Source organism: Haliotis rubra, unplaced genomic scaffold, assembly GCF_003918875.1.
Source record: "Haliotis rubra isolate DU_JTF1 unplaced genomic scaffold, ASM391887v1 Scf62, whole genome shotgun sequence".
In the NCBI taxonomy this organism is placed as follows: domain Eukaryota; kingdom Metazoa; phylum Mollusca; class Gastropoda; order Lepetellida; family Haliotidae; genus Haliotis; species Haliotis rubra.
In genome coordinates, this window is record NW_025767324.1 from 1,285,903 (window position 1) to 1,307,926 (window position 22,024).

General features: G+C 39.6%; 1 protein-coding gene and 1 long non-coding RNA gene across 2 annotated transcripts; one reads left to right on the forward strand and one right to left on the reverse strand.

Annotated features, from left to right (window-relative positions):
- Positions 1-23: 23 nt before the first annotated feature.
- Positions 24-13,450, forward strand: LOC124256132. Its single transcript, XR_006892831.1, has 2 exons — positions 24-95; positions 13,338-13,450. It is a non-coding gene; the product is annotated as an uncharacterized LOC124256132 (long non-coding RNA).
- Positions 13,255-21,705, reverse strand: LOC124256129 (transmembrane protein 53-like). The gene is made up of 2 exons (XM_046690085.1): positions 21,558-21,705; positions 13,255-14,864 (listed from the first exon to the last, which is right to left on the reverse strand). Exons 1-2 carry the CDS (start codon positions 21,597-21,599, stop codon positions 13,992-13,994), a joined length of 915 nt encoding a protein of 304 aa, XP_046546041.1. The 5' UTR covers positions 21,600-21,705; the 3' UTR covers positions 13,255-13,991.
- Between the last annotated feature and the right edge of the window lie 319 nt (positions 21,706-22,024).

A 22,024-nucleotide genomic window follows, 5' to 3' on the forward strand; every position in this document is an offset into this window, starting at 1 on the left:
TGGCGATTAAGTGCCTGACTTTGAGGGTGTGGGTTCGAATCTCGGATGGGACTCAACCCAAAAAAGTACTAGCATTTGTACTTTACTAAGAACGTGTAATCCCAAATAGTGAATCTTTTAAAGAAATACCCCTATAATTACTAGGGTCTTGCCTTAATCCTGACTTGAACAGAGGGCATATAATACTTGTACCCCACACAGCTGGGAAATAGCCTGTATTAAATATGCGGTTAAAAAGTAATGTAAGATGCTGAACAGAATATGGTTTTGATGATTTAATAAATTCAGCTGCTAGGAGGCCCAGGAGATTTATTGTTTTTCAGCTTGCCCATATTAGAGTTCACCTGGCGTTCAGTTATGACATCATTTAAGTCATCATCACACACAGTGTGACACACTGCACCTGGAAGGTCACATGAAGATAACTGTAAGTCTTGATCACAAGTCAACAAAGAGGAAACATGTTTGACCCAGTCACGTGGGTCAATATTAACATTTATAACAGGTGTTTTCCTAGTACACTTTAGTAAGTGCCAAAACATTTTAGGGTCCTCCCTGGCTTCCACAAGTTTGTGTTGCTTGTCTTCATAGTATTGTCTCCTTTTCACTTTAAAAAGGCATTTCAACGATGATCTTGGTGATTTGAACACATTAAAATCAACGCCATAGTCTCTGTGAGCTCTAAGAGCAGCATATTTCTTACATTTAAGTTCTCCTAATTCTTGGTCCCACCATGGAGGCTGGGTTTGAAGTTTCCTTGTGTTAGGTTTATATAGTTTCATAGCAAAGCCTGCAGACTGATAGAAAATGTTTGTGATAGCTAATATTGATGCGTCAATATTGTTATTTATCTTATCACACAGGGTTCCATGTTCAGCTTCGATTAAATCTTTAAAGTTTCTAATGAAATTGTCTGAAAGAATTCTGGTCCCATACAAACTTTATCCAATCATGTGAAGTTTGTTCATGTACAGTGTCACTAGTATGTAGTGTGGTATCTGTTTGTGTATCACCGTCACTGTTAGGTTCACAGTCACATGTTGAGAGACGCCAGTGTTTAATGAACATGATATTGGGAAATGATTGGAGTAATCAACATCTTCCACTTTAAAATCACTTATGTATGGAAATAGCTTTGCTGAAGCTATCACATAGTCCACAACACTTGAACCATTATAGGTATAACAGGTGAATTCCCCATGTTTATCTGCAAACAGTCTACCATTCAAAATATGTATACCAAAACTTCGACAGACTTCTGCCAGTTTTTTTCCATAATTATTCAAACATTGATCTTTATTGGATCTGGGGATGTCAAAGTCATCACTTGGGTAACCATCTATGTCATGTTGAATAAAATCAATGTTATCATTTGGAATATAGTCCAAAAGTGTTTACTTGCATTCTAACAACTAGGCTGCAGAAGTGGTGTGAGAGTAATAATACAATCAGTGAGTATCAGGCTGGATTTAGAGCTAATTATACCACTATTGACCATATTTTTTCATTGAATGCTGTTGCACAAAAGTATGCTCATAAGAAAAGGGGAAGATTTTATTGTGTTTTTATAGATTTCGCAAAAGCATTTGATACAATTAATCATAAAGTTCTATTTGACTGTCTAAAGGATGTTGGAATAACTGGTAAATTTTATAATATCTTAGTGTCCATGTATTCAATATTGGTAGCCTGTGTTAGGACTTCAAATGGCCTCACTGATACTTTCAGGTGTAATCAAGGCACGCGTCAAGGCTGCATTTTGAGTCCCCAGTTATTCATTATTTTTATCAAGTTCTTTTCAATTCTAGAAAGTTTTGGAGGAAAAGGTGTTAATATCAATATTAATGTTGATAATCTCTATGCATTAATGTTTGCTGATGATGTGTCAGGAGTTGCTGATACTGCACTACAGTTGCAGAAGAGGCTAAATGCACTAGAGGTATTTTGCAGGCATACTAGTATGAAGATTAATTTGGACAAAACAAAGATTATTGTGTTTCGAAACTCAGGATATTTAAGGCATTATGAAAATTGGTTCTTCGAAGGTAAACAAATTGAGGTTGTGTCATTTTATAGGTATCTTGGCATAGTTTTTACTCCTAGGCTATCATGGACTAAGGCTCACCATTGTCTGCTCTCTCAGGTTAATAAAGCACTTGTATCTATCTATTCCTTTCAAAGAAATTTGGTAATCTGTCAGCTCAGGATCTCTTTAAGTTGTTTGATTCTGTCATTCTGCCTATTCTGTGTTATGGATCTGAGGTTTGGGGAACATCATATTGTAAAATTATTGAAGGTCTTCAGATTAAGATTTGCAGACAATATCTCAGAGTTGGCAGAAATGTAAGTAGTAGTATGGTTCTAGGGCAATGTGGCAGGCTTCCATTACAATTTAACTATAATATGTCTAGAGTGGTTAAATATTGGTGTAGGTTAATTCAGTTAGAATCACATCGACTCCCATTTCAGGGTTATAATATGTTGAAATCGCTTGATGATTCAGGTAGGACTACATGGGCTACAAATATAAAAATATCTTATTTACATTCGGTTTTGGGTTTGTATGGCTCTCACAGGATGTCGGTGATAGCAAGGCATTTATGCAGCAGTTTAAACTTCGGCTTTCGGATAATCTCAAACAATCATGGTCTGCCACTATTCATAACCTTTCAGATTCATAATCATGATGCTAGAAAAATCATTTATTACTCCAGTTTTTCAGTATGATAATGTTAAGCAAACAAAACTTAATACACATAAATTAACAGTAAAGATAAAAATATTATCATAAATGTTTGTAATTTTTTTTAGTTTTGTTTAATGTATAGCATAAAACTAGAGCTGCAACTGTGAAAACATAAACCTGTCACTTTTATGTGCGCTTATTTCAACCAATTTATTTTGCATTATGGGCCTTTGACCATTATACTGAATAAAATATCTGTCTGTCTGTCTGTAATCCCAAATATAACATGTGTTACATTTGACCACTTTCTAAAATGGCATTGTGTAATCATGGACTAATTATTGATTTATTAATAAAATATATTGTTTGTACGTTTATTTTTATCATACATCAGTGTTTAAGTTATTGATGAGGATAACCTCTTTCCTTAATGGCTTAACAGCTTGCCATTTGCAGTGGCAGCTTCTCTGCCTCTTCGTAAAACAATTGGAAGAAGCAAAGTATTTTTTACTACCTCGGATTTCAGGTTCCTTTGTATTTGTATGCGTGTGCATACGTACGTCTTTCCTTCACCCAGTTCTCAACTTGGCCTGCCCTAGGAAAATAAACAAACTCTCTCTTGAATAAGCCATGTTTCTATCCCTCCAACATGACCAATAAAATCATTTAGACTCTTCTGAACCTGGGCCCCGTTTCACAAAGCTATCGTAGCGCCACGACTGTCGTACCTCCTATACTGTAACATAGACTTACGACAGTCGTAGAGTTACCATAGCTTTGTGAAACGGGGCCTTGGGAACAGTGTTGATATTGAAAAACCACCTGGGCCAAGATTTTCGAAGCTTTCTTAGAGCTAAGATAGTCGTAAGTTAATGTTAATGTATGGCACTTACGATTATCCGTAACACTAGGAGGACTTCGAAGATCTAGGTCCCAGTTGGTACAAGTTCATTATCTGTAGTAGTTACTTTGTATAACACACCACGCTTGGGTTTCAGCTTGTCAAAGCTGCAGTCTAAGTAAACTTAGGCTCAGTATTATTCGTTACACTGCTATACAGTATAGCATTGTAACGAATAATATTGAGCCTAAGTTTACTTAGACTGGTCAAAGCTGCGAGATAGGTCTGTAAATTCACTGCACTGCATGTAATCATTTCGTCTGCAAGAATTTTGTCATCCAATCCCACCGACACATGCTCTTCAGATCATAACCTGTATGACCAACATCGACCGACTGTGAGGATATGCATTAATCAGGCACCTCCAACTTCTTTATATGAACGCAAACACTACATGTTGTTGTAAATGGGTTTGTTCAAAATTTGCCTCCGTTCACCCAGCAGAAAAAATGGGTACCCGGTGGGATAAGTCATGTGACTATTAACCTTCTAGCGCCTCACCGACAGCTTGGGTTATCCGTGGTAATAATGATCAGATTATGTGTTAGCGCTCTGATTAAACAAACATAAAACTGAAATTGAAACTTGGTAACAATTTACACGCAGTCTGCCAAAATGTGCAAAACGTGACTATCAACGATGCTGTAAAGTATGGTCAACGACAATATGGACAACGAAGTAAACGACCACGTCAGAACCTGGTGTAGACACCTTCGCACGCATAACAACTGCCAGTTTCCTAATCACACTGGTCAACAAGCGTCGAATACTCAGCATCGGAATCCTCTACCATGCCTGCATATTTTGAACATGGGGATCTCAGCTCGGACTTGGCGTCCAAGATAGGTAAAGACAGGTTCCATGGGGTTTAAAGGGGCGATGACGGATCAACGGTCGACGTCAATCGGTTAATGCATATCTGACGACATGCAGGCACTGGGACGGTTATCAAAATGTGACACGACGGCGGTATCGAGTACTAACTGTTGATGACGTTGACCATTGATCGTCCGAGACACTACTACAGTATAGTGAGATCCAACTTGCAGTCATACGAAACGCAATCCCACACCATCAGAGAGCAACCACCAAAGGGTTCAGCTGCACGTAGCATCCTCGTGATACGCCTCGTTACGACGTCTACATACGCCATAACGTCAATCGGGAACGTGTGGAATATAAACACTTTCATCAGACCAATGAACTCTACGCCATGCCCTCAGTTTACGGTTTTCTCGGAACCTACAGCCCGCCAGGCTTCCTTGCCGGGGCCTATCTGTGAAGAAGGAACGCGCGATCGGACGACATCGCCTCAGATCTGAGTCCCGATCCACAAAGCGTTCCAAACGTTACGAAGTGTCGTAACTATAATTTATAACAGGACGAATGTCGTTGAGCTACCAACGCTTTGTGGATCGGGAACCAGCATCCTTCTGATGGTACTGGTCGAGAGTTGGACATCTTTTACAAACGTAACGACACCTTCATGGCTCTCTAGACTGAGTGAGTGAGTTTAGTTTTACGCAGCTTTTGGCCATATTACAGCAATATCACGGCGGGGCACACCAGAAATGAGCTCCATACATTGTACCCATGTGGGGAATCGAACCCGGGTCTTCGGCGACACAAACGTAACGCTTTAACCACTAGGCTACCCCACCGCCTCTCTAGACTAATGCTTAGTCTCTGAAAATATATAATTATGACAAAAACAAATTTAGCTTTATTTAGGCATTTTACATTTTACATTTGTTAAAGGGCTGGACGGGAAGGGAAAATACTGGATTTTCCCTGGTGTTACCATGTACGAGTGAGTGAGTGAGTTACGCCGTACTCAGCAATATTCCAGCTATATGGCAGCAGTCTGTATATAATCGAGTCGGGACCAGACAATCCAGTGATCAACAGCATGAGCTTCGATCTACGCAATTATTTACGACGGCATGTGTCAACCAAGTCAGCGAGCCTGACCACCCGATCCCGTTAGTCGCCTCTTACGACAAGCATGGGTTATTGAAGATCATACCTAGTTCGAACAACGAAACCTATGATAAACTACGATAACGGTCAAGCTTGGGGAAATGAGATGAAGCCTGCCTTGCTTTTTGAGTTGAGTGCTGAATCACTTGACAGTCAAAAATCTTAGCCTGCCTACCCCTCTTTGAAACCCCCCGCCGTGATATTGCTGGAATATTGCTAAAAGCGGCGTAAAACAAACTCACTCACTCACCAATTCTTTGACAAAGACTCACAACAGCCATAGCGCTAAGGTTATCGTAACTCCCATTCTTTGACTCTCATAACAGCCGTATAGCGCCAAGGTTAACGCAACTCCCATTCTTTGACGTAGACTCACAACTGGCGTAGCGCTATGGTTAACGCAAACTCTCATTCTTTGACATAGACACAACTGCCGTAGTGCTAAGGTTAACGTTACTCTCATTCTTTGACGTAGACTCACAACTGCCGTACTGCTAAGGTTAACGCAAACTCTCATTCATTGACGTAGACTCACAACTGCCATAGTGCTAAGGTTAACGTAACTCTCATTCTTTTACGTACACTCACAACTGCCGTAGTGCTAAGGTTAACGCAACTCTCATTCTTTGACGTAGACTCACAACTGCCATAGTGCTAAGGTTATCGTTACTCCCATTCTTTTACGTAGACTCACAACTGCCGTAGTGCTAGGGTTAACGCAAACTCTCATTCTTTGACATACACTCACAACTGCCATAGTGCTAAGGTTAACGTTACTCTCATTCTTTGACGTAGACTCACAACTGCCATAGTGCTAAGGTTATCGTTACTCCCATTCTTTTACGTAGACTCACAACTGCCGTAGTGCTAGGGTTAACGCAAACTCTCATTCTTTGACATACACAACTGCCGTACTAAGGTTAACGTTACCATTCTTTGACGTAGACTCACAACTGCCATAGTGCTAAGGTTATCGTTACTCCCATTCTTTTACGTAGACTCACAACTGCCGTAGTGCTAGCTAATTCTTTGACGGTTAGTGCTAAGGTTAACGTTACTCCCATTCTTTGACGTAGACTCACAACTGCCATAGTGGTTAACGTTAATTCTTTACGTAGTCACAACTGCCGTCTAAGTTACTCCCATTCTTTTACGTAAACTCACAACTGCCGTAGTGCTAGGGTTAACGCAAACTCTCATTCTTTGACATACACTCACAACTGCCGTAGTGCTAAGGTTATCGTTACTCTCATTCTTTCACGTAGGCTCACAACTGCCGTCGTGCTAGGGTTAACGCAACTCCCTTTCTTACCTTAGACTCACAACTGCCGTCGTGCTAGGGTTAACGCAACTCCCTTTCTTTCCTTAGACTCACAACTGCCGTCGTGCTAGGGTTAACGCAACTCCCTTTCTTTGACGTACACTCACAACTGCCGTAGTGCTAAGGTTAACGCAACTCCCTTTCTTTGACGTAGACTCACAACTGCCGTCGTGCTAAGGTTAACGCAACTCCCATTTCTTACCTTAGACTCACAACTGCCGTCGTGCTAGGGTTAACGCAACTCTCTCATTCTTTGACGTAGACTCACAACTGCCGTAGTGCTAGGGTTAACGCAACTCCCTTTCTTACTTTAGACTCACAACTGCCGTCGTGCTAGGGTTAACGCAACTCCCTTTCTTACCTTAGACTCACAACTGCCGTCGTGCTAGGGTTAACGCAACTCCCTTTCTTTGACGTACACTCACAACTGCCGTCGTGCTAGGGTTAAAGCAACTCCCTTTCTTACCTTAGACTCACAACTGCCGTCGTGCTAGGGTTAACGCAACTCCCTTTCTTACCTTAGACTCACAACTGCCGTCGTGCTAGGGTTAACGCAACTCCCTTTCTTTGACGTAGACTCACAACTGGCGTGGCCCTAAGGAGAAGCAACTCCTATTCTTTGACGTACACTCACAACTGCCGTAGGGCTAAGGTTATCGTAACTCCCGTTTCACAAAGACATATGACAGTCATAGCCACACAATCGCTCTGAGGATGCACTGGTTGTCACATCCTGACTGACAGCCAGTCATCCTACCCTGACGTAATCAGTGTTCATGCTGTCAACCACTGGTTCACTGGTGGTCCACTAAAGCTCTCACAAAAAGACTACCTTCCGATGAAAAGCCAAATCAATACAAATCCACTTTTTGTCTTAAAAGTTATTTGTCAGTACCAACTTTTTACCATAATTTCATACATTAAGTGAAGGAAAAGTTCCACAAACTACCATTTAATTGTTGGCGTCTCAAGACCTGTTGTAAGGAGGTATGCACTAAAAAACACAGGTATAGTATCAAACCTTATATTTCTGAAATATATTCATTGTCACGGTCACGGTCACATTCTAAAAAAAAGCCCAACTGACTGACAGTTGCATGAACAATACCATCTCTTTTCCAGCCTCAAATTTGAGGTGTCTTTTGGCCTAAATATCTTGATAGAAACTGTCTGAAAAATTTCTGACCAGTAACTCCATATCAGATAGATTGAATGTTGAATTCCTTGTGTCAATATGTAGATTTCAGAGAAGCAGAAAAAATAAAATTAAAAATATATAAATTGTTATTCAAAAGACTATATGAGCAGACAATTACCCAACAGAAAATTCAGGTCATGTACAGTAAATGAATTTACTTCTGACATTTACGTTCTGTAATGTCCAAATTTATTACCATAGCAAGTAGATTTCCTAACATTTATAATCAACATGTAATAATGATAAAAACAACAGATTTCAGAAAAACAAAAATAAACAGCTTCTTCAAAATCCAACTTTATTATTCCTTAGTGACAATAAGATGTGAGTACATGAATTTCCATAATATGTACAAAAAGTTTTATCAGACAAGTGTTAAGTTGATCAAATATACCAGAACACTTCAACGAGTTTACCCACTGGATATAAGTCATTTATAACATAGCTAGAATATATCACTAACTTCAACGAGTTTACCCATTGGATATAAGTCATTTATAACATAGCTAGAATATATCACTAACTTCCTTCAAGACATCACAAGAAATATTCTTTTCGATCATTTTCCTATCTGTTTAGATAAGCAAACTTCTAAAAGGAACTTCTACAAAGCGAAAAAGGGAAATTCAAATACATGAACGTATGTACTTAAAGTTTTCAGCCGCTTAGCCTTCATTACACATGCTTGTTTGGTTTGAACCTTACACAGATGTGGTACTGAACAACAATTTACTTGATGAGTGAGTGAGTTAGTTCTGTTTTACGCAGCTTTCAGCAATATTCAAGCAATATCATGGTGGGGGGCACTAGAAATGGGCTTCACACATTGCACCCATGTGGGGAATTGAACCTGGGTCTTCGGAATGACGAGCGAACGCTTAAGCCACTAGGCTACCCCACCGCCCCTTACCCAATGAAGGTAGGGACCTGAAAGCTTGAGCATGCATATACTTATCTAAAACATATTACAAAGTTGGGTTTTTCAAATACCATTTTTATTGTTTAATATACCATATGTTATACAAATTTTGGGGTATTTTTAATTATTTTTTATTTCATTAAAGGTGTTTTGGGCAAAATGTTCTTAAATTCACTTTACAATTCTCTTCCTGTTAAAGTCAATGACACAAAGTGCCCACAAATGTAATAAGTACATACAATATATAAGGCTTATACCCAGCTAACAGCCACAGAGATGAATACATGATGAATACCTTCCTTGGCATCACAGGAAACCATGAAGACAGATTTTTCATGGACAGTAATTCATGTGGCTGGTAAGTAGGGTGAGGGAGCTATTTAATATAAAAATTTAGGAAGAAAGATACAGCCTGTAGCTCACATGGATATGACATTGTAATCATCAGTTCAAAACAGACACTAAAAATGCTGCTGTCAACATTGACAACCTGCATATATACATACAGCTACACTACAATCTATGGAAATGAAACAAGTATGACGTCATCATCAGGAGAAACACATGCCACAGTATAGCTGACTCAGTCTGTCCATTTCAGGAAGAAAATTAATTAACTGTATATGTGGAGTCAAAATACAAACAGCACAATACATCATTACATTCTGGACAAAAATAGCCAATTAATAGCAATAAACAGATTTTCAATAAGGCTGCAATTGTGGCAATATTGAATATTGGATTCAATATGTCTGTTATGAGTGTCAAACAGGAAGGTTCAGCATTACTGGTCCAATGGTGTCTGAGAAGATGATTACACAAAAATACAATGCACAAATCAGACAAACAGGCCATGACTTAAACTCTAATGATATCAGGATAGGTGATCTTAAAATGATGCAACATATCTAAATGTAGATCACAGTAGAGCGAAACACATGCGCTAACATCATAATGATATTCACAAAAATAAAATAAAATTGTAGCCACCAAGGATATAAAAACACAAAATGAACAAAACAATACCCTTTGTCTCATATGGACCTGCATCTAATAAAACCTATGACCATATAGCCACTATTGGATCTCTAAAGCAAAATACAAAAAGGATATAAGGATAGGTGATCTAAAAATGAAGCAATATTTCTGAATTTAAATCATAGTAAAGCGGAGCACATGAGCTAACATGATGCTGACATCAACAAAAATAAAATAAAATCGTAGCCACAAAGGAAATAAAAACACAAAATAAACAAAACAATGTCCTTTGACTTGCATGCACCTGCATACAGTGAGAACCCGGATACCAAATATCCGGAAACCTCGATTTCCAGTCAATTTTCATGAAAAAACAATCTCTTACCTTATAAAAGTGACTGTCTATAACGGATATGCAGTTTCCATTCCCGAACGGTAAATTTTACAAACCAACCGGCTAAATCAACACAAATTTGACTCACTTATCCGCACGAAGCTTTGATCTTCCGCTGGCCGTGTGAAGTGAAGCGAGAGTGTCCCACGTGTCTTGACACGAGACAAGGTCTGCTAATCCGGATTAATGATCGATCAGCAGGGTATTGGTGGTGATTAGTAGGCCTATCTGACAAGTGAATTGTAATTCGCAAATCAAAATGACCATGCTGTTTTGAAAGTGCTTTTAAAATCAGAACTGTATGCTCGCTACTGTTTCAACACCTAAGCCTGGATGACAGAAATCTAGATATCCAGATTTTCAGTTATCCGGACGATTTATGCAAAAACAAATGTGTCCGGATATCCAAGGTCTCACTGTATAATAAAACCTACGACCATATCCACTATTGCAACTCTAAAGCAAAATACAAAAGTAGAGAACATCAAATAAAAATAAGGCATGCAGCAATTAAAAATGTGGCAAAATAATTACAAATATTTCAACTTTCATAATAAATGAAAATCATAAAAGCATCTCTTACATTAGAGACAGGATGTAAAATATATTCCTGAGTTTCAATTAACAAACATGGATTAATACTTGAAGGACAATTATTTTGACAATAAATGCTGGTAATGTTGTAAAAATGTACAATGTAATCACGACTGGCTTGGATAATACCCGATAATATCTTATGATAATATGTGTAACTGACAACAACCCTGCTGGGAGTCGCATGTCATAGTTGAAGGGATGTTCAGGATATAATGACTGCTGACGGTTCATATGGACTTTTCTTTATGAAACAGCTCTTAGGCCAGACATATTTTTACAAATGACTTTTGAATCCACTGAAAAAGGTGAAAAGTTGTTGTTTCTAATTCTGCCAACAAGAACTTTGTAAAATGTTAAAAAAATAATAATCCAAACTTGCTTACTGTCGATATTAATATGAATAGTTTTTACATTATAACTAAAACCTGTTGAAAACATAAATTAAACAAAAATAAAATCAGCTAATGAAATGATGCCGAAAATTACATATTACAATTTAAAATTAGCCACAATTCGTGCATGAATTTTGTGAGAAGCCTACCATTGCCTGATATCGAAGCAAGGTGCAAGTAAAGCTGTCAAGCCTGTGGTACTAGAACAATCTTACTGATGTAATCTAAGCATACACTGTTCTACACTTCTTGCAGTAACATGGCATGTATACATTTGTTGGCTGCAAACAGTGACTACACGCCGGCCATATTGGTTTAAAGGAACGCAGCATATGCAAGCCAGTGAAGAAGTGACCCTGATGACAAGACTGACAACATAACATTCTTTGGTAATTGTAATGCCGTCTGCAGTACTCTCCTCAACAAATATTCATAAAGCATAAATATAACTGTATTTGGCTGGACTATAAACCAGATAAATATTTAAAGTCAATGTTTTGATCTCCTTTCAACAAATATCTCAGTGTTCACAAATAGCGTCGGACCCTGTGACAAATCCGGAAGATTCGCCAACGGTCCGATAGAAGTCTACAACCCGCCAGCCCCAGTGTCTGACTGTATATTTCACAATGACTTTGACTGAAGTTGTTATATGTGACATGTGACACTTGTTTGCTGTTTATAAATCTTATGTTTGTTAGTAATTCAATGCCAATCATAAGAAATGCTAAATCTGAAATGTGTGTTTAATTTTATTCTATGGGTCCTGTAAATTTTCAATGTTTCAGACAGACATCTGAAACTTACAAGACCCAATGTCCTGTTACTTTGAAACACCATTTGTAAACACATATCTTGAAAAAAAGCCTGTGCAATATTCAACACTGAAGACTTACTAAGAAACCTGGGTGCATAAACATGATAAATATATGCTAGCGATGATAATGAGTGAGTGAGTGAATGGGGAGTAATGCCACTATGAACATTACTGTAATATCATGTGTCAGTTAAATTATGGAGGAAAGACCAAAGTGATGTAGGTCTCTGACATGTACTTTCTTGGGGATACCCGCTACCATGGGTACGGTGTTGACAAATCAAGAAACATAATCTTGCAAAACCAGAGAGAGGGAATTTAGTTTTACGCTGCTTTTAGCAATATTCCAACAATATCACGACGGGGGACACCAGAAATGGGTTTCACAAATGGTGCCCATGTGGGGAATTGAACCCGGGTCCTCGGTGTGATGAGTGAATGCCTTAACCACTAGGCTACCCCACCGCCCCTGAAAACCAGAATTCTACCCCCTTGATCATAGTGGAGTATGAAGAGTTGTCACAAAAATGTTTAAAAACTCTTCCTACAGAACCCACACCCTGCATTGTTCCATTGAGTGAGTGAGTGAGTTTGGTATTATGCCGCCTTTAGCACAGCGGGGGACACCAGAAATGGGCTTCACATTGTACCCATGTGGGGAATAGAACTCGGGTCTTTGGCGAGACGATCAAAAGTTTTAACCACTATCTCTACCCCATCGCCATGTTCCATTGATACAACCTTCAATGTGTGTTTGGTAAGAATGAGAGTCACACATTGTGGGGAATCAAATGTGGGCCTTCAGCGTGACGCTTTAACTACTAGTCTACTCAAGTCCCGTGAGGGACCTGAGTTGTAATTACCAAAATCATTCACTTTAAACTGCAAACAACTTTGCAACGTCAAAGTAAATTGATTATTAAACTAATCCTGCCAGCATATCAAATCCCCACACACTTATAAACAAAGATAATTGCCACACATATTTATAAACATACACTATAATATGCCACATATATTCCCTTGATGACATACACACCAAGTCAAAAATATACAAAAGCTAGCAATATAAAAGGCTTAAAGGATGTTTAAGCAGGGAGACTCAAAAGTAATTTGTACACTGCAAAAAGTACTAGAAACGTTACTTTACTTAGAAGCTGTAATCCCAAATATAACATGTTACATTTGACCACTTTCGAAATGGCATTGTCTATTCATAATTTGTACATATTATAAATGTACAGAGACAAAATAAACAGACTAATTCCAAAACATAAAATACAAAATGCCTGCCTTACATTTCCAAAACCTTATACCAGAATACATATTTTGAGGCCTTTTGCATGTTTTTTGTCCAATTTTACTGGAATTTGGACATATCTTTCCGAGAGCTTACTGCCAAACAACCCCTGAGTACATCTTCATTAATCCTTGTATGTACTCTATGTGTCTCTCATAAACATAGCTGAATACATGTTCAATTCACACACAATAACAAACAGATGGTCTCCAAGTGGAAACCTGTAATGACTGACTGATTGACTGACTTTGGTTTTACGCGGCTTTAAGCAATATTCCAGCAATATCATGGCGGGGGACACCAGAAATGGGCTTCACTCATTGTACCCATGTGGGGATTCGAACCCGGGTCTTCAGCGTGACGAGTCAACGCTTTAACCACTAGACTACCCCACCACCCCTGGAGACCTGTAATGAAAGGGAGACCAACCACTCTTTTCATGATGCTATACAATATGTTGATTGTCTGTAAAGTGATATCAATAAATAAACAAAATATGGCAATACATTCAGGGAATCCTTCCTTTCTTCGCCTGAACAACATTTTCCTGGCTCTCCGGAGAAGAGATTCTAATTTCGTCTAAGAACGCCAGGATGGCTTCGACATATTCGTCAGGGTGTCGGTGGAAATGGCTGACATGTGGAGAGTTCTCCCAGCATTTTAAATGGACAGGGATTCCCTTACTGACCCACTTCCTTGCCACGACCTCGATTTCCTTTGCGACACCAATAGGATCAGCTCGCGAGTACAGCAGCAAAGATGGCAGACGCATCTCATTGTCATGGAATGCTTCTGAAGACCTGATGTAATGTTTGGTACTCATTTCTTTGAATAATTTCAGGTATGCCTCAATTGATGACTTTATGACTGCTCGAGAAAAAGAGTTAAAGCCAAGGACATTCGCAAATCCTCTTGGAACACCTTCAAAATCAACAGGGCTGTCATAAATCTGACCCATAAGTCGATCTCGAATATTTCCGTACCTTGCTGCCTGGTCCCTCAGAGTGACCAGCATCTCACCACAGAGATATCCCCCAACAGAGAACCCATGGATCATGAGTGGTTTATCGCGTCTGCTGCCGTCATCCAGAATATCAATAACCTTTTGTATGACAATCTGGGCCTTCTTTGGCTGGATCACTTTGCTAGGAGGAACTTGAACACTTAGTACGTCAAATCCTTTGCTCAGATATAAATTTCCATATTTATCCAGATGACGCTTCTTCGCCATCATCCAACCCACCAGGACTACCAGTGGCCTTGACCTTGAGAGTGTTTCATTGCTACGGATGCTGCGAAGCTCAAGGTTGGATGCAAACCTGACAGAGTCTGTCACAGGAGCACTTGACATGAGGCGAACACATTGGATGAAGGGGGACATCTGCAACAGAGAACAAAGAATAAAGACAAGGAAATACTGTTATAAATCAGCATCAGAACCTTGACTGATCATCCCTTTCAAAATGGTAGAAAGTAAATAGAGAACGAGTTAGCATAGTTTTGCACCACCAGAAACTGGCATTATTCACTGCACCCATGTTGAGAATAGATCTCGGATCAAAGGCATGACAAATGGAAGCTTTAACCACTATCTCAGTACCCTGGCATATATTAGATACAGGTAGAGTGATACATATAGTTCATTTTTGGAAATTATTTTGGAAATTAAATCGATTACTGACCTCCGATTATGGATCTGCAATTTGAGAGTGATAACTAGCACTACCAATCATGGATATAGTTATTATTATATTCCGAGAGTGAGTGAGTTTACTTCAACACTGCTTTTAGCAATATCATGGCAGGGACACCAGAAATGGGCTTCACACATTGTACCCATGTTGGGAATTGAACCAGGGTCTTAGGCATGATGATCAAACGTTTTAACCCCCACCCCTATTTTCTAAGAAGCACCAGTAAACATATAATTATTCATCTATTAATCAAAATTGGTAGGACTGAGGAAAATTGTGGAAATTCCTGAACTCTTTCTGACCTTTGTACAATCTCAGCAATATTATTGTGAAGTGTTATCTTATCAGTGTAAGATACACATTTCTTTGACAGTGGTTTCTGAGTGGCATGCTGCTTGATAGAGAAACAGTTGTAGATTATCTCCCCTTATCTACTTTGGTATGTTATCATGTTTATCCAGCCTGTCAACACTTGGTCAAGTAAGACTTCATCTGGCTGACAAGGTCAATGTCAGTTCGTGACCCAGCTTGATAAAATGTACATAGGAGTTATCAGGACATAGCGGGTCACTTCCAATGCCGTCTCTGGCAAAACATTTCCATTCTAACAGCCTGTATTTTGGACATGGGCACCATGCCAGTATATTCTTACATTTTGTGGAACTATTGGTGCCCAAATGGGTTAGAATGCCGACTTAGTGTGCTGGCGATTAGGTACCTCACTGAAAGTATGAGTTCAAATGATGTGATAGTATCAATCCAAAAGTGGGGCGGTGGGGTAGCCTAGTGAACAAAGCGTTCACTCGTCACGTTCACTCGTCACACCGAAGGCCCGGGTTTGATTCCCCACATGGGTACAATGTGTGAAATCCCATTTCTGGTGTCCCCCGCCATGATTTTTCTGGAATATTGCTAAATGCAGCGTAAAACCAGACTCACTCACTCACTCATCTATTATGTTACACTTGACCAATTTATCTTGTGGTGTATTCATAGCCTGCACTTGACTACAAACATTTTCTGTCGAAAATTAACAGAAAATGCTTTTTTAAGACTCTTGCTAGCTTTGTTACTTGACTCGAACTTTGGTCTTGTGACAGAAGCTGCTTACAGTGCACTAGACTGACAGCTAGTCTCTGAAATGAATATATTTTACAGAAAATAAAAGTTTTAAAATGAAAAGGAGCACAGGGACCTTTTTCATTTTCAGAAGCTGTGGAAATTTAGACTTGCCACATTTTCTAGACTTGCGTGGGCTTTCTTGGATATATTTGCTTCAGGGTCTGTACGACAGACTAACAGTGCATGTGAGATACACATGCACAATTGACCCCATGAGTGCAGGTTTGTGTACAGTGAATGTCAACCTCGTGATCTGTTATCAACAGGTACATTTCACAGTGAGTGTATGATCGACATATTTTTATATAGGCATTAAACACTTTAAAAACATTCCAGACCAATGTCTGGATCAATCAGCAAGTAGTGTTTAGGAGCATACCTATAACTGGTCCTGTTGGAGATTTGTTTGTTGTTTTAAAGCTGCAATTGCAAACTGTCACTTTTCAAAAAGTGTCCACATATTCAAACTGCAAACATTCACTTTTGTCCTGGTATTTAAGGATTCCCATTTTATGCAGTTCAGTACCTTGATTCTAACTGGACTTCTGACCAGCATGGGTGAGGTAGCCTTGTGGTTAAAGCATTTATTTGTCATGCCAAAGGTCTAGGTTCAATTCCCCACATGGGTAGAATGTGTGAAGCCCAATTTAGGTGTCCCCCCACTGTGATATTGCTGATATTTGCTGGAATATTGCTAAAAGCAAAATATACCTCACTCACTCTGACCATCAGCAGGGAAAGAAATCTTTAAAAATTTCCCACTAGACCACAGGACCGGTGAGTGGACAACAATTAGTGGTCCTGTCCGTACTTCACTGGTCCAAAATAACATTCGTAGATTTACTTAACTGCCAATACAAATATCACTGGCCACCAGGACCACTGCAAACTTATCATTTAGTGGTCCTGATGAATTTTTACAAGCCAGGGACCACAGGACCAGCGTACATTTAGCACACTGATGAGGCGAGTTTGTCAGTGCAGGCAGCCAATGATGGAAATTTTATAAGAGAACATACTGAGTCATCACCATGACAGTAATTGGAATAAACGTATCCGACCTTTGGTCCAACTAGCTCATCACTTGACCTTGTTTACAACAGTCCATATCACCAAATACCATTTGCTCTATGTACCAAGTAGCCATCAACATACTTGTCCTAAAGCTGGACAAGAAGGTAAAGATTAATTTGGCCACAAGTCTCGTAGCAGCTGGGTTTGTTTATGGACAATCTATATCACCAAATACCATTTACAGTGTATACAATGTAGCCAGTGACAGGCTTGTCAGAAAGCTAGGCCAGAAGGGCAGGGACACTTGTCCCCAAATCTGATAGAACAAGAGGAAAATTCCCATGTAAAAACTCCAAATATATCTTCATTGTTCAGTGGAGAGAGAAGGTGTTTTCACAATTATTTTATATTTTGATATTGATACTGAATTTGTTGCAATTGATGGAATAAGCCATGGACCTAATGTCCATAGATTGGTTACTCCCCAAACCAGAATAATGCCTTTTTGCCTCTGGCTTCTAAGAGGGGGTTGATATTGACAGTACCTGTATTATACTTGTATTGGTGTGTTGGAGGTACCTGTACTGGTGATATATGGATGCATTAATTGACAGAGTGGTAAGGGAAGTAACAGTAGCAGTGGCGGATCCGGTGTGTGTGTGTGTGTGTGTGTGTGTGTGTGTGTGTTCAGGGGTTCACACACACACCCCACCCCCCTTGAAAGTGACTTAAGACCACATTGAACACCCCCACCCTCAAAATTCCTGGATCCACCCATGAGTAGTATATGGTTGTATTAAATGAGGGATGATATGGGAGGTACTGGTAAAATATGGTTGCAGTAACTGATGGGAGTGAGTGAGTTTAGTTTTACACTGCTTTTAGCTATATTCCCGCAATATCACGGTGGGGCACACGAGAAATGGGCTTCAAACATTGTACCCACATGGGAAATCGAACCTGGGTCTTCAATGTGACAAGCAATGCTTTAACCACTACACTTCCCCACCACTCCTAAGATATGGGAGGTACTGGTAATATATGGATGCATTAATTAAGGGGAGATATGACAAATACTGGTAACATATACTAGGCACATAAAGAAACTGTGCATACAAAAATTTAAAATCTAAATTTATCAAACCTGTGTAGACACATAAGGATATAAACTCAGAGATTAGTGACATGTATCCAACATGCATGCACGTGCCACGTTCCGCGACGTCAGTGGGTTCGTCCTTGAGACGTGCAATACGTTGTTGCACGTGCATTCCAGGAAAGAGAAACAGAGCAAATGAATGCCACACAATACTGTCACTTTGGAAAGCTCAACCCCTGCCCTTGCGATCGTTCAAAAAATTAAACGGCTATTGAAACGCATTGCATGCCCAGGCTCACGTCTGCACAACGTTATGAGGCCATTGGGATGGTCCGTGGCGGAATGTCTCAACGACAATTGGCTGCACATTTCCACTGCCACCGGAGACGCTACCAGAACACAAATGACGTCATCGATCGGCCACGTTCTGGACGTCCACGTGTAACAACGCCAAGACAGGACAGATGGATAAGGGTGACCCATCTTCACCACAGGTTTCAGACTGCAGTGACGACTGCCCGACCATCCCAGGACTTCGCCGTATCCATCCCAACACAGTTGGACAACGTTTACCTCATCATGGGATCAGACCATGACGTCCCGTCATACGGCCTATCCTTACACAACGTCATCGACAAGCTCGCCGAATGTGGTGCCGAAATCATGTCGGCAGACCCCTTGTTTTGGTGGAGAAATGTTGTTTTTACAGATGAGTCCAGGTTTAACATTTCCCATAGTGATGGATGTCAACGTGCCTATAGACGCGCGGGAGAACGTTATGCACAGGCCTGTGTCTTGGAGAGGAATCACTTTGGTGGTGGTTCCGTGATGATTTGGGGTGGAAAAACAGCACGCCAAAGAGCTCCTTTGGTGATTGTTCAGGGCAACTTAACTGGTGTGGGCTACAGGGATCAGATTCTTCGACCTGTGGCAATTCCTTTTCTGCAACGTCATGGCCCTGGGTTAACATTCCAACAGGACAATGCCCGCCCTCATACGGCAAGGGTTGCTATGGATTTCTTGCAACACAACACTTACTGCTTTGGCCTGCAAATTCACCGGATCTCTCCCCGATAAAACATGTTTGGGACGAGATGGATCGACGTCTACGCCGTCTTCCTCATCCGCCAGATAACGTCCTTGACCTTGCAACAGAACTTGAGAGAATCTGGCGTGACATCCCACAAGCCTTCCTTGCACGTTTGACAGGCTCTATGCGTCGTCGATGCACTGCTGTTCTCAATGCCGATGGTGGACATACCCATTACTGAGCTTGTGACATGGTCGTCTGACCCCTGTCCTGCTTGTGGACTTGTGACGTCATTGTGATTGACTTTTCAATTGAAATTCTCCCGACTTGTTATGGTCTCATGATCCCTCCATTAAAGTTTATATGTACCTTTGACATTGTTATCGTACTTATCAACTGGGATAATATTTTGACAATGCACAGTTTCTTTATGTGGCTAGTGTATGATTGATTTGATTCAAGGGTGATATGGGAGATACTGGTAATATATGGCTGCATTAATTGAGGGGTGATATGACAGGTACTGGTTACAATATGATTGATTTAATTCACAGGGTGATATGGGGGTACTGGTAATATATGGATGTATTCATTGAGGGGTGATGAGGGAGGTAACAGTAGTATATGGTTGTATTGATTCAATGGTGATATGGGAGGTACTGGTAATATATGGTTGTATCAACTGAAGGGTGATATGGGAGGATCTGGTTATATATGGTTGTATCAACTGAAGGGTGATATGGGAGGTACTGGTAACATATGGTTGTATCAACTGAAGGGTGATATGGGAGGAACTGGTTATATATGGTTGTATCAACTGAAGGGTGATATGGGAGGAACTGGTTATATATGGTTGTATTAATTGAGGGGTGATATGGGAGGTAACAGTAGTATATGGTTGTATTAAGTGAGGGCTGATATGGGAGGTACAGGTAATATATGGTTGTATTAATTGAGGGATATTTTTCTTATTCCTTGACATTAAACAATGTATTCATGAAAATATATTTGCATTTGTTACCCTATATTCATGAACAGAACATATTCATATAGTATAGTGTAGTCATTGCTGTCTTTGTATACATTTACTCAAACACATGAAAAATTATATCTGATTATGTACAACCTGTATACATACTTATATAATACTTCCATACATAGGTACTTAATGCACATCACCATGTGACGAGTTTGTTTTGTGAAAATCTGAAACATTCACCGCTTGTGTTGCCTGCAGTGATTCATAGCAAGTTTAGAAATAAGGAGCATGATGTGATAAGAACTTGAAGAAGCAGATATTTATATTTTAGTTGTCTGTGAACAAGTTTTTAAGATCTCTACAGCTAATTTGTTTGACAACGACTGACACAAATTGTACATTTTCTAAATACTAAATCCTCCAAAACAAATGGGCAAAATGCTATAATACTCAAGTCACCGCAGTCACTAGTATCTGTTCATCAAAATATATTGTAACCAATTTTTATGGGTGTCTTGTTCTGTGATTGTGAAGCACAATTTTCTTGTAACATTGTTTAGTTCTACTGGAAAATCTAATTTTTCGTACTGCTACTTTTCTTGAGGATAATGAATAACACAACTTATTTTTAATTGATTTATAACTATGAACTGCAGTAATTAAACAATCATTAATAAAATTTTGGACTATTTGCGTATATACAATTATTTGAAAAAAATTCAGACTGTAGGATGGTTGGTTTGTTGTTTAACGCCACACTCAGCAATATAGTCACTGTTGTGTGCTGCTATCTGTTGACTTACACACACACAAACACACACACACGTCGTCTTAATATTGTAAACATAAAGAAAAAAGATCTCCACCAATATTGGATGATTTTATTCATTATTTGCATTTTGTTAATGTAAATAATGTGTATATCAACGGGATGTAAATAATTCGTCGATGATGAATTTTGAATTTAGTACTGAATACCAAAAAAACATCTGGATCTACCTTTGCTCAAACCACTGCTCATCTTGTTGACAATAACACGTCTCGGCTGTGGTTCGCACGTGTTCAAAATGTGCTCTCCGTTCCTAAACAATAATTAAGCTAAATGGCGTCATTTATGTTTATAATATTATGCTTACCCGCAGTGCCAGGAAAGATCGCTGAAGCCCGATGGACGACATATTGTTGATGTGTGATCGTGACTGAGACTTTCCTCTTCTCTGTCTTCTCAACCTTTCACGTCATCTGCTACTCTTTACCGCGTATATTCACCGCTAGGTGGCGTGCTGCATGAACAACCAATCAGAACGGGATATCTTCACACATACGATGCGTGGGGAGACACGTGAATGTACTATTTAATGGACAGTATCTTCTCACACACGGACCAGAAACGAACGCTGCCTCACAATCCCTTGTTTTCCCTTCCGCCCAACCCAAACCATGATGATACATGTTAATTGAAGCAAGTCTAGATTTTCCACAGGTCATATTAATCTCGATTCTCCCTTCTAATTTGGGTTCCTTTTCAATATAATGCAGTAACATAAATACCCTTTTTATCAAAACAATATGTTTTCAGAGCCTAAGTGTTAGGAGAATGACA

Bases quoted from the DNA above. Each gene is read 5' to 3' on its own strand.
- LOC124256129 (XM_046690085.1), bottom strand. From the start codon at position 21,599: ATGTCGTCCATCGGGCTTCAGCGATCTTTCCTGGCACTGCGG. The intron at 14,865-21,557 runs GTAAGCATAATA...TCTCTGTTGCAG, and splicing joins GATCTTTCCTGGCACTGCGG to ATGTCCCCCTTCATCCAATG.